Source organism: Mastacembelus armatus, chromosome 15 (genome assembly GCF_900324485.2).
Source record: "Mastacembelus armatus chromosome 15, fMasArm1.2, whole genome shotgun sequence".
Lineage (NCBI taxonomy): Eukaryota > Metazoa > Chordata > Actinopteri > Synbranchiformes > Mastacembelidae > Mastacembelus > Mastacembelus armatus.
In genome coordinates this window covers 803,086-816,750 of record NC_046647.1, presented here as the reverse complement: position 1 = coordinate 816,750, position 13,665 = coordinate 803,086, and the positions used below count along the sequence as shown (strand labels likewise).

The following is a 13,665-nucleotide window of genomic DNA, read 5'->3' as shown; positions in this document are numbered from 1 at the left end:
GTGTCTGACTAGCTGTTAGTTTTGTTGAATTATGTTATAGTTTTTCATGATGCAATAAAGGAACCCCACAAATAAATAGCTGTTTTGTCATTTTGATTTATATAAGCATAGTATTATTTCATGCAAAGGTAAGAAAAACTATGCAAACCCCTTAGAATAACTTGAGTTTCTGCATTAATTGGTCATAATGAGTGATCTGGTCTTCCTCAGAGCACTTCCAGTCTCTGCACTGCACTGACCCATTACACATTCTTAAGGGAAGCAGACCCGGATATAATAAGAGGTCAACCCAGCCATGTGCTGTGAAGTGAAATCACTGTCAAATCCAGTGTTTTACATCTGATTCATACCTGAATAGTAGAAGAATTTCTTGGCACAACAGTTTTCTGTGTGCCAGCCTTCACTGCTGCTTTTCACCAAGGCGGCACCCACATACAGTGAAAACGCCTTTTGTAAATTACACGAGTTTCTACTTCTTCATCTTTGACAAAGGTTTAGAAAAACGCTTCGCATACCATTCGTAGTACTAGAAAGAAGTGGAGAATCCGACATACCGTGAACGCGTCGCCTCCGTCATGACGCACATCGACGCAAGTGGTTGGTCCAATGAGGTGCAGGCTGAGGCTCAGGAAGGAGCAGATGATATGGCAGCTTTGAGAGCGACCAGGTGGAACTGGCTTTGTTAAACACGGCTAAACCTTAGACCATGACAGCGCTTTGACACCGAGACAGTGTCACAGTAGCTGCTCGAAATGTTCTACTTAATCCTGGTCTCCGCGTTGTCCGGGGCGGTCGTCACGCTGATATTACAGTTTCTGTTGTTGTACCGGAGGAGCCCCGAGCCCACGGGCAGGACAGTGCAGTATGTCAAAGTAGTGCCCGAAAACACACTGAGGGATTACTTTAATACCCCGCATGTGGAGCCAAGCCAGCAGCAGGACAGCACAACATCTGCTGCATATCGACAGCAGGAGGCCGCCTCAGCCAGGCAGCAAGACGCGGCTGGCTCCAGCCCGAAACAGCCGCCGCCACCGCCTGGTCAAAGCGAGCCCACTGATGAGGCCAGACCCGAGACATGCAATTTCCTAAACGCTATATTTCTGTTCCTGTTCAGAGAGCTCCGAGACACCCCTGTGGTCAGACACTGGCTCACCAAGAAGATCAAGGTGGAGTTTGAGGAGCTGCTGCAGACCAAGACTGCGGGTCGGCTCCTGGAGGGACTCAGCCTCAGGGACATCTCCCTGGGAAATTCTCTGCCCGTCTTTAAAACAGCCAAACTGATGAAGCCGGTGCATGTGAACGAGGACGGCATGCCCGAGGAGCTGAACTTTGAGGTGGACATCGAATACAACGGCGGGTTCCACCTGGCCATCGACGTGGAGCTGGTCTTTGGGAAGTCCGCCTACCTGTTCGTCAAGATGAGGCGCGTGATGGGCAGGTTGAGGCTGCAGTTCACGCGAATGCCCTTCTCCCATTGGTCCTTCTCCTTCCTCGAGGACCCGCTGGTGGACTTCGAGGTGAAGTCCCAGTTCGAAGGGAGACCGCTGCCTCAGCTCACCTCCATCATAGTGAACCAGCTGAAACGGGTCATCAAAAAGAAGCACACCTTGCCTAACTACAAAATCAGGTATGCCCAGAACACTGTTTACCATGTCAGACTAAAGAAGCTCCTCATCAAATAAGTACACATGTGTGCTAGGCCTCACCACACTATTGCATAACTAAGACTAGAGACTGAGTGACACAACTCAGGCAAAGGAAATAAACCTCCATGTGTCAGAACCCATATCAGCCCATTATAGGTTACACACTAAATATGACTGACTGCATCTAAACCGGTCCTTGCTAAAAGGAGCAATTCAAGGTATCAAAGAGGACTACCTGAACTACTCTTCCTTAAAGCTGCAGCACTGGTGATATTGGTTTTGCTTGTGCTGTATACTTTAAACAGGACTAGTGTGCACTTGTGAATATCACACAATGGCCTTTAAACTGGATTCACTGGGTAAAATCTTGGGTGGATGCCCTCAGCACACGATCTGGAGTTTCCTTACAAAACCATGTCACCACAAGATGCACTCAGTCAGCAGCTGTTCTTGACACTCACCCTCCACAGCAATGGTTTGCTCGGGTTTTCACAGAAAACCGTTCTTTGAACTAGTAATATGACCAGAAAATGAAATGACACGGTCCACCTACTGACTGAGCTTTCAACCATATCTCATGTATCTTCTGAGCTGCAGCAGTCTGGTACCACCGACGTGTCCATTCATAGAGAAACCACTATATACTAGTCAACTTTGAAAGCAGTGTTTCTGAAGCAAATGCAGCTTGAAAGGATCATTACATCCGAGAGGCATTTTGTTCACTGTGTACAGAGAAAATATGAGCTGAAATGTCACTTCATTGTCCACACATACTTTTTATAGCAGGGTCAAATATTTGGGTGAATCTAAGTTTTTACCGAGGTTTGTGTTGATTGTGTGGATGCAGGCAAAGAAGGTGGTGGTTCTGGGACCCGAGCCTTCTCTGTGTCATGAGCCCAACTGAGGAAGACAACCTGATGAGCCTGCAGATTTACCTGTGCTCTCACACTTTATTTCTGACATATTTCTGCTTAAGTTGGTCATACAAGCCATTCATTCATAATTCAGCTGGGTCAGCCAGTGTAGCTTAACCTGAGCAGATACAAAACAAAGTGTCTGCTATTTGCGCGGGTGAGGATATGATGAATGTTTTGAATGCATAGTAGGTAAGACGGTGGTTGTTTTCCAATATAACCACCGAAGACTGGTGGAACTAGATAAAGTGGAAATAAATAGCAGCCAGTCAGGTGAGACTGTGCTGGCAGTTTAGTTAGTTTTTAGCTTAAGTCTTTGCTTGAATAAGAACAGGAATTAAATACAGCTTTAAAGTATGTTACTTTAGTATGATGGTACAGTGCTGTAAAGTAGGGGTGGAGGATGATGTTGCCATGGGATACAGTAGATTCATGATGGTACAGGCCGATACCCATTGTTGAAACCAATGATAGGTAATTTAACAAGAATACTGGTCTTACATAGGAGCGCTTGCCCATTAAACATGCATTGGACTTTTAACTGTGTATTGCTGACTACACTGGTGTGTAACTTTTAAAATTTTCTCTCAATTTGCAATGTTAAGTTCACCTGTACTGTGGTGGTAGTTAGCATTTGCTTTTTTTTTTGTCGTAGTCTGTCCCTTTAGCAAACGTACGACAAAAAATAGTCGTTTGGTTGACATCAGATTTTTTTTTTTAAACCATAGTATGTTCAAACAACAGACACGCCTCCTCTTTTTGGCACAACACTTTTCTGTGTCAGCTGTGTCAGTTTGGGAACTTTTCTCATTTTCTCACCTTGTCATTTTCTTGTCTTTCTCCTCCATCTTCACTGTCACACATACAGCTATCCCCTCACCATGTGTGTTTAGCAGTGCAACAGTGAAAATGGCCCCCTCTCAAACAGTGTCGCGCCACGTTCCGATGCTTGTGTAAGCAACATACACCAGCATTGAGGTATGTTAAAAATAAACACCGATATTTGGTTTGGACTGGAACACAGCCCAGCACTATTAAAATGTATCTTTTAGGCTTTAGAAATATAACTGGCAATTTCAAAAATTCTACTGGAGTAATAGTAGTTTGCTTGGGCCCCATCACTTCAGTTATACCCGCTTTCCACAGACTCAGGACCTGTTCACGCTCTTCCCACTCTCTCCCAACTTGACGCTTATACTCAGGTCGGGAGCAGCTGGAAGAAATTTTATAAATAAACCCTTTACCCACACATTACTCAGGCTTCAGTCACATTCCACCTATGACCAATATGCTGAACTTATGATACATATACCCTTAAACTCAGTCAGTTGCCATTTACTTCACGTCTAGGTCCCGTTTTTAGCCGATCAATTACGCTCCATTACCATCCTACTTATGCTGTAGATAAGCTGCTAACGACCAATTCACAGGGTATTCCCGCTGTATTGATGACTACTCCGACTAAGACATGCTCTTTTCTCACAAAAGCAGCCGCTCTCTGCCATTCAACAGTTATTTGCCTTGTGCACACCATGGATCGAGCTCAAGGTGTGCTGCTTAATATTGTGCTTTTGGAACAACAAGTCCTTCTCTGACAGCGGACTGCTATTGCTTTTTTTATACAGCTACTGCTCTGGCCTTTTATAAGGGCTCCTGGACATCGACAGTATGTGGAACGTCAGCGTGCTCGCCATCACTAGAATGCGGTGATGCAGGTGCCTGCACCACCTCTTTCTTACGCTCACTTATGACTCTTGCGGCCTTTGCATGGGGAGGCATTTTGGTTCATGAGAACTTGGAGGTGTTATTTGGTCGGTCAGCAGTCAAAATCTGAATGAGCAGCAGTGGTCGGCTGCCGGTTTTATACAATGCAGACAGCGGGGTTTAACTAGCCGTTGAGCTGGTATGGATCTGATTGGGCAAGGGCAGGGCGTGAGTAGAACGGGAATTAAATGGCATTGGTGTTAATGAGAGGGTAATTAGCGGTGGTCATTGAGTATAAATGAGTCAGGTGTTAAATGGGACCGTTGGGAATGAACCATGAGTCAAACGGCAATGATTGGCACAGAGCAGCAGTGAGACTTTGCATCCTGACTCACTCCTGACCTGATGCCATCCTGTTCATGCTGTTGCCACTTAACTTCCGTCCCATTCCCGTTTAACTTCGTGCTTCCCTAGCCATTCCCGCTCTACTGGTGCTTTCTAGAGGTTGGGAGAAATTTTTGAGCAGGTTCAAACACAGCTCCCATCTATCCCACTCTTGCTGATCGGAGCCACCCTGTTCCTGTTTAGATCCTGACTAAAGCCACTTCTTTCCCACAGTTCTGCAAGAGGAAAAACTGATTCATTATTATATGTATTATTTTCATTATTGAGTAATCTGATTTTTTTTTTTTTTCTCCAAGTAATTGATTGTTCAGTCCACAAATTTTTGGAAGCGTAATATAGTTTCTCAGAGCCCAGGGTGACATCATCAAATGTCATTTCATTTGATCTACATTACATAACCCAAAGATAACCCTTTGTGGTAACAAACTTAAATTTAGTTCACATGTATAAATAAAGCTTGATCCTGCCTTGCACTAAGTGCAGTGTTCATATGGAAATAATCTGAGGTGAACCAGGTAATTATGTACACGCCCCCGAGAAATGACATAAAACGTCAAACTTCATTATAGAATTTACTCACTTTTTCTGTGCGTTTGGGTGATGGCACGTTATGCAGGGGAAGAAGCATTTCTTATATTCCAGACATAGATGAAGAGTTTAGCTTGTCGTAAAAACACGACTCAAATAATGAACGTTTGGATCTGCATTGTATTGTATTGTGATGCACTAATCCCCTCTCAGCCACATTGACTGAAAGGCTCATTATGCGTTTCTTTGTCTGGTCGTTGAGTTGGTCTTTTGTCTTCTCAGGTAAATCATATGACTATTCATTCTCAGACACACCTTCCTGCATATGGCCTTTCTAAACAAAAAGTGTCTTAGAAAATTTAAATCAATGTATTGTTTTCTCTGAATGAGTGATAAAGATGACTTTCACATCATTGTGAAGCAAACACTTTACACTACAAGATCCATTTCTCAAAAGTCTTGTGAACCAATGTTGTGTTTGTGTTTAATGGTCTTATTTCAGTGACTTAAAAATTGTAGTTTTTCACTAACCATAAATACTGTTTTCTCAAAAACATAATCATGTATAAACTTGCTGCTCATATATTATTGTAGCCCAGTTTGTGGTGATTACAGTGTTATCAGACCTTAGCCATTAATATGTTAAAAAGCACAAATGTCAGGGCATGTCAAAACTTGTCCAGGGCCCCAAAACACCCTCAGACCCCAGAGGGTTAAAGGAGACTGAGTGCAGATAAATAACTCTGGATAAAACACTGTCAGTTGTCATATGTTATATGCCACGCTAAAAAGAAAAGTTTTTAGCTTGGACTTAAACATGGCCAGAGATGAGGCTTGTCTAACATCATCAGGAAGATTATTCCAGGTTTTAGTTGCATAGAACTGAAACGCTGCTTCTCCCCGTTTAGTCCTGACTCTGGGGACGAGCAGAAGGCCTGTCCTTGATGTTCTCAGAGTTAAAGATGGTTCATATGGCATCAACATGTCAGAGATGTACTGTGGTGCTGAGCCATGAAGAGACTTATATACTAGCAGGGCTGTTTTAAAGTCTATTCTCTGAGCAACAGGAAGCCAGTGCAGAGATCTGAGAACAGGAGTAATGTGGTTGTACTTCCTGGTTCTAGTCAGGACCCGAGCAGCAGCATTCTGAATGTACTGCAGCTGCCTTACAGTTCTTTTTGAGAGCCCTGTGAACAGGCCATTACAGTAATTTAACCTGCTAAAGATAAATGCATGGATGAGTCTCTCCAAGTCTGGTTTAGACATGATCCCTTTGATTCTGGCAATGTTTTTGAGATGGTAAAATGCTGACGATGTTATCGAAAAAATTAATATCGGAGTCCATTAGTACCCTAGATTTCTAACTTGATATTTAAATTTTAGAGAAAGAGACTCGAGGTGACTGCTGGTATTTTCTCTGTTTCTGTGGCCCAAAGATGATTATTTCAGTCTTGTCACTGTTTATTTGGAGAGAGTTGTTTTGCATCCACACAGTGATCTGTTCAATACAGTGACACAATGAATCGACTGGTACATATTTACCAGCTGTGAGTGAAATACAGATCTGAGTGTCATATGCATAGTTATGGTAGAACACATTATTGCTGCGTATTAACTGGTGTAAAGGAAACGTAAAGATTGAACAAAAGTTGTCCCAAGATGGACCCCTGGTGGACCCCACATGTCAACGCCATTTAGTCTGAGACGCAGTTACCAACCTACTGTACCAATGAAATACTTCCTGTCTTCAAGATAGGACTTAAACCAATGAGTGACAGTGACAGAGATACCTATCCAGTCCTCTAACCTTTGTAACAGGATCACATGGTCCACTGTGTCAAACGCAGCACTTAGATCCAGCAGTACTAAGATGGAGACTCTGCCAGTCTTGGTGTTCAGACGAATGTCATTTGTCACTTTGATGAGGGCAGTTTCAGTGCTGTGATGGGGCCTAAAACCTGACTGAAGATCATCAAAGCAGTTGTTTAGCAGGAGAAAGTCAGTAAGTTGTAGGTAAACAGCTTTTTCAAGGATTTTGCTTAAAAACAGCAGGTTTGATATGGGTCGGTAGTTGTTCAGTACCGTAGTATCAAGACTGCTCTTCTTCAGGAGAGGCTTGATGACAACAATTTACAGGGCCCTTGGTAATGTTCCAGACTGTAATGTGTTATTAACTAATTGAGTGAGTTGTGGTAACAAATTGCAATATTAGAAACATTAACACCCTTTGTAATGACAAGGTCCAGTGTGTAACCTCTGGTATAGGTTGGCTCACTAACATGCTGACTAAGGCCATAGTTTTCAAGGATGGCAAAAAGTTCTTTGGCATATCTGTCACAGGCCTCATCCATGTGAACATTAAAATCACCTGTAATAACCAAACAATCAAACTCTGTGAAGACAACTAAAAGCATCTCAGTAAAATCATCAATAAAATTTTGGCAGCACTTGGGAGGTTTGTAAATTATAATTTTTGCTCCATTTTAATAGATACATACTCAAATGAAAAAAACTCCCCAAATGACAGCCTGTAACCATATTATCCCTAAAAAAGGCACAGACACCCCCTCCCTTTTTGTTTTCTCGTGTTTCTGATAGAAATATGAAATTAGGTGGGGTGGATTCAATAAGAACTGCATTTCCTGTCCTGCTATCTAACAATGTTTCTGTTAAAAACATAAAATCAAGATTGTAAGAAGAAATAAAATTATTGATTAAAAATGATTTGTTACATACTGACAGGGGTGCTCTGAGGAAAGACAGGTGCAGGTGTTGGCCGAGGTGGTCGAGTTGGTGGAGTTTTAATTGATTGAGGGTCAGAGGTCATGCTCCTGGGTGGCAAAGGGGGTGGTGTTTGCTGTGGGGATGAATTCACTGGAGTTGATGATAATACCTGTGACCTTGCCAGGTTAGGGGTAAGAGGCACCATTTTAATTCCTGATTTCACCAAGGTTTCTAAGTGATTTGGATATCCCATTGGTGAAGCCGGGGATGGGATGGACAATGATGAGTCTGCAGAGGATGTGGATGCAGCAGGGGGCACCAATGAAGGTGCTGTCAAGGGTGATCCTTGGCTGATGAGGGGTCTGTTGCTGGTGACGTATGAGTGCTTTCTTCACTCCTCTCTTCTTTCAGAGGAGCCTTTCAGACGACTGTCCAGACCAAGTCTGGTGCCTCAGAGAGTGGAGGAGGTTATCCGTTAGCTGTCTCACTCCACTCCTGCTCAGATATAGGCCTTTTCCCTTGAACAGGTCATCACATTGCCAAAACAAGTTGAAATTACCAATGAACTGCACTCCTCTTATCTCACAGGCCTTGGACAGCCATGTGTTCAATGCAAGCAGGCGACTGAATTTATTAATCCTCCTGTCGATGTTTGGGAGAGGTCCACTGACAAATGACTGGATTTTCAGTTTGTCAAGTTTCTCTAATAATTTAGAGAAGTCCTGTTTTAAAACCTCCGATTCTCCCTTTCTGGTGTCCACTGCACACACATGCAGGATCAGCTGTTTGACTCCTTGGTGTTTTGAGATGACCTGGGGGAGGAGTCCTGCTATATAAGTGACCATGGCACATGGGTAGCATGTAATGATTCTCCTGTTGTTTATGTCACTGATAGCACCATCTCCAAGCAGAAGGATATCTCTGTCCTTCACATTTGTCACAGATTCTTTGTATCTGTTTCTGACTAGCTCCATGGCTCCTGTTTTTAAAGTTATTACTTTTTTGTTTCTCAGTCACAGCAGACATCTCTTGCTCAGTAAGATTTTGTTCAGACAATGGTTGAAACCTGTTACTGAGCTGTATGTCTGATGATCCTACATATGATCCTGGGGTGCCACCATTCTTCTTTTTAATTCTGTGACTCCTTGGCTTGGCACCAAGTTTATGCCAGATGGCTTCATTTTGATCAATTCCCACTTTTGAAAGTTTTGGGAAAGACACTGTTTCGTCCAGGTTCAGATTAGCATTTTGGTCAACATAGCACTTATTGATAGGTTTTGCCTTCTTACCACTAGGTCTGAACAGAAGCGTGTCGTGAAGTCTTTTTCAGATTCCAGAGCAAGAATCTTCATTTGAAGATACAGTATCTCACAGAAGTGAGTACACCCCTCACATTTTTGTAAATAATTTATTATATCTTTTCATGTGACAACACTGAAGAATTGACACTTTGCTACAATGTAAAGTATTGAGTGTACAGCTTGTATAACAGTATAAATTTGCTGTCCCCTCAAAATAACTCAACACACAGCCATTAATGTCTAAACTGCTGGCAACAAAAGTGAGTACACCCCTAAGTGAAAATGTCCAAATTGGGCCCAATTACCATTTTCCCTCCCCGGTGTCATGTGACTCATTACTGTTACAAGGTCTCAGGTGTGAATGGGGAGCAGGTGTGTTAAATTTGGTGTTATTGCTCTTAGCCTCTTACTGCTCACTAGAAGTTCAACATGGCACCTCATGGCAAATAACTCCGAGGATCTGAAAAAATTCAATTCAATTTTATTTGTATAGCGCCAAATCACAATACAAATCATCTCAAGGCACTTTACAAAAACTAAAACTAAAAACCCAACAATTCCCTTATGAGCAAGCACTTGGCGACAGTGGAGAGGAAAAACTCCCTTTAACGGAAGAAAAAACCTCCGGCACAACTGGGCTCAGTTTGGGCGGCCATCTGCCTCAACCGGTTGGGGTGAGAGGATAGAGCAGAGAGAAAAGAACAGCAACAATAAACAACAGATAGACACTGCAGGTTGGTGGGACCAGTAACTGCACATCAGCGATATACAGCTCCAGGACCAGGGACACCTGCAGAAGGTACAGAGAGAACAGAGAGAGAGGGAGAGAGCACAAACTAGGGGAGAGAGAGAGCACAAGGTTAGTGACATTCAATGGTGGAATATACATGAGGTGGGAGGAGAGGAAGAGAGGGGAGGGGAAGTGGAAGGGGAAGGGAAAGAGGAAGGTCTTAAGTCTAGCCTTAAAAGTACAGAGAGTGTCAAAAATAACTCCAAGGTTTTTTACAGTAGTGCTGGAGGCCAGGGTTATGCCATCTAGAGTAGCTATAATTTTAGAAATGTTATTTCTGAGATTTTTTGGCCCAAATATAATGACTTCTGTTTTCTCTTGAGTTTAAAAGTAAAAAGTTACTGGTCATCCAGGCCTTTATGTCAGTTAGACAGGCTTGAAGTCTGGTTAACTGGTTTGTGTTAACAGGCTTAATAGATAGATACAACTGAGTGTCATCTGCATAGCAGTGGTAATTAATAGAGTGCATCCTAATGACATAGCCTAAAGGAAGCCTGAATGTCACTAAGCTTTTTCTAGGATTTTAGAAATAAATGGCAGGTTGGATATTGGTCTATAATTAGCCAAGGCTCCTGGATCAAGACTAGGCTTTTTGAGTAAAGGTTTGATTACTGCAGTCTTAAAGGCCTGTGGTACGTAGCCTGATACTAGAGATACATTTACCAAGTCTAATAAAGATGAGTTCATTAATGGCAGGGTGTCTTTAAGCAGTCTAGTCGGGATGGGGTCTAAGAGACACGTTGATGATTTCGATGAAGCAACTACTGATGTAAATTCAGAGAGATCTATGGGAGAGAAGCAGTCTAAACATAACTGAGGTCCTACAGATGATTCAAGAGCTACTGTAATAGAAGATTAATTTATTGCAGGTATAGGAAGCATCTGCTGAATTTTATCTCTGATAGTTGTGATTTTATTTGTAAAGAAACTCATGAAGTCATCACTGCTGAGAGCTAAGGGAACATTGGGCTCAACAGAGCTGTGACTTTTTGTCAGCCTGGCTACAGTGCTGAAAAGAAACCTGGGATTGTTCTTATTTTCCTCGATTAGTGATGAATAGTATGCAGTTCTGGCTTTACGGAGAGCTTTTTTATATGTTAGTAGACTGTTTTTCCAGGCTAGAAAAATTTCCTCTAAATTTGTTGAACGCCACTTCCTTTCCAGCCTTCGTGATGCCTGCTTTAAGGTACGAATATGTAAATTATACCATGGGGCTAGTCTTCTCTGATTCACTAACTTCTTTTTCAGAGGGGCAACAGAATCAAGCGTTTCACGCAGTGAGGTTACAGCGCTGTCAACAACATGATCAATTTGGTAGGGAGTGGGATTGAAGCAGCTGCCCTCCACTATGTCGGCACTTGGCATAGATGTAAATAAAGATGGAATCATTTTCTTAAATTTATTAACAGCGTTGTCGGATAAACATCTGCTGTAGTGGAATTTTCTTCCAAATGCTGCATGATCCATCATTTTAAATTCAAAAGTTATTAAAGAATGATCTGACAAAACAGGATTTGGGGGAAAAACTATTAGATGTTCAATTTCGATGCCATAGGTCAGAACAAGATCAAGGGTGTGATTGAAACAGTGGGTGGGTTTATTAACATTTTGAATGAAACCAATTGAATCTAATATAGAATTAAATGCAATGCTGAGGCCGTTATTTTCAACATCTACATGAATGTTAAAATCTCCCACTATAATAACTTTATCTGATCTAAGCACTAGATCAGACAGGAAGTCTGGGAATTCAGTTAAAAACTCTGAGTAAGGGACAGGTGGACGGTACCCAATGACAAGTAGAACTGGTTTTTGTGTTTTCCAGTTTGGATGTGAGAGGCTCAGAGTGAGGCTCTCAAATGAGTTATAACTGTTCTGAGGATGAAAGTTTAATATTAAGTTTGAGTGGAAGATTGCAGCTACTCCTCCACCTCGACCTGTGCTTCGAGGAACATGACAATTTTTATAACTGAGGGGGGTTGATTCATTCAGACTGACATATTCATCCTGCTGTAACCAGGTTTCAGTAAGATAAAGTAGGTCAATTTGGTGATGAGTTATCAAATCATTTACTAAGAGATTTAGATGAAAGAGACCTGATATTTAATAATCCACATCTGACAGTTCTGTTTTTCTGTTCAATAAGAGGAGTGGTCTTAATTTTTATTAGGTTTTTAGAAATAATTCCTCTTCTGTTAAACATCAGATTTATTTGATTTATATGTTCAAGGAGCAGACACAGTCTCTATGTGGTTTGAGGGGGGTGACGGCTCTAAGGAAACTGCAGAGAGGCGTTTTAGATTGAGTCTCTGCGTCCTGGTCCCCACTCTGGATTGTCAAAGTTTAGGTTGGCTAATAAACTCGGCCAAATTTGTAGAGATGAGAGCTGCACCATTCAAAGTGGGATGGATGCCGTCCCTCGCTACCAGACCGGGTTTTCGCCAGAAAGTGGCCCAATTGTCTATGAAGCTCACATCGTTTGCTGGACACCACCTAGACAGCCAGCGACGGAACGACGACATGCGGCTAAACATGTTGTCGTTTGTCAGATTGGGGAGGGGTCTAGAGAAAACTACGGAGTCCGACATTAATTTGGCGAAGTTACACACCGACTCAACATTAATTTCAGTGACCTCCGATTGGCGTAATCAGGTGTCATTGCTGCCGACGTGAATAACAATGTTTCCATATTTACGATTAGCCTTAGCCAGCATCTTCAGATTTGATTCGATGTCGCCCGCTCTGGCCCCAGGAATACATTTGACAATGGTCGCTGGTGTCTCTATTTTCACGTTCCTGACTATGGAATCGCCAATTATCAGAGTCGGTTTCTCAGCGGGTGTGTCGCTGAGCGGGGAAAATCTATTAGAAACTAATTCTCTGGGCTGCTCCGGAGCTGCCCTTGGACTGCTAACAGACCCTGAGCTCGGTGGCTCCACACCAGCTAACGGGGCTAGGCTAGCTGGCTTTTGTTCGAAGGTGCGGAGCCGCGCTTCCAAATCAGTGATCCTCGCCTCCAAGGCTAACAGAACCTTACACTTATTACAGGTATCATTATCACTAAAGGAGGCAGAGGAATAACTAAACATGTGGCACACCGAGCAAGAAAGAGAGAGAGAGGGAGAGGCCATGTTAGCTAAGCTAACTGGCTAGCTAAGGTAACCAGTAGGCTAACGAGCGCTAAGTCAGGAAATAGCAGTAAATACTGGTCAAAATAGAAAGGTACTTGACTAGTACCGGAATGTAGCAGTTAATGAATTGTTTAGAGTTTAGTTGGTTTTTAGGTGTGTTAAACTATAGCTAGTCTGTTTAGTCTGTAGACGAACTATACAACACACAACACAACAAAACAAAAGTGATTCGCTTACCCGGAGAGCAACACCAACAGGGGGAGCAACAGATGCTGTCAGAGGCTTAGCAGCAGTCCAAAAAGCAGCAGTCCAAAAAGCAGCAGTCCAAAAAGCAGCAGTCCAAAAAAGAATTGTTGCTCTACATAAAAATGGCCTAGGCTAGAAGAAGGTTGCCAAGACCCAGAAACTGAGCTGCAGAACGGTGGCCAAGACCATACAGCGGTTTAACAGGACAGGTTCCGCTCAGAACAGGCCTTGCCATGGTCGACCAAAGAAGTGCTCAGCGTCATATCCAGAGGTTGT

The 13,665-nt window shown here is 42.8% G+C and overlaps 1 protein-coding gene across 1 annotated transcript in view; it reads left to right on the top strand.

The window, feature by feature from the left end:
- The first annotated feature begins 565 nt into the window (after positions 1-565).
- pdzd8 (PDZ domain containing 8) overlaps positions 566-13,665 on the top strand; it is a 79,441-nt gene continuing 66,341 nt past the window's right edge. Inside the window, exon 1 of the mRNA XM_026308724.1 lies at positions 566-1,627. Coding sequence (XP_026164509.1) covers positions 753-1,627 — 875 coding nt within the window. The 5' untranslated portion in view covers positions 566-752. The remainder of the gene's footprint in view (positions 1,628-13,665) is intronic.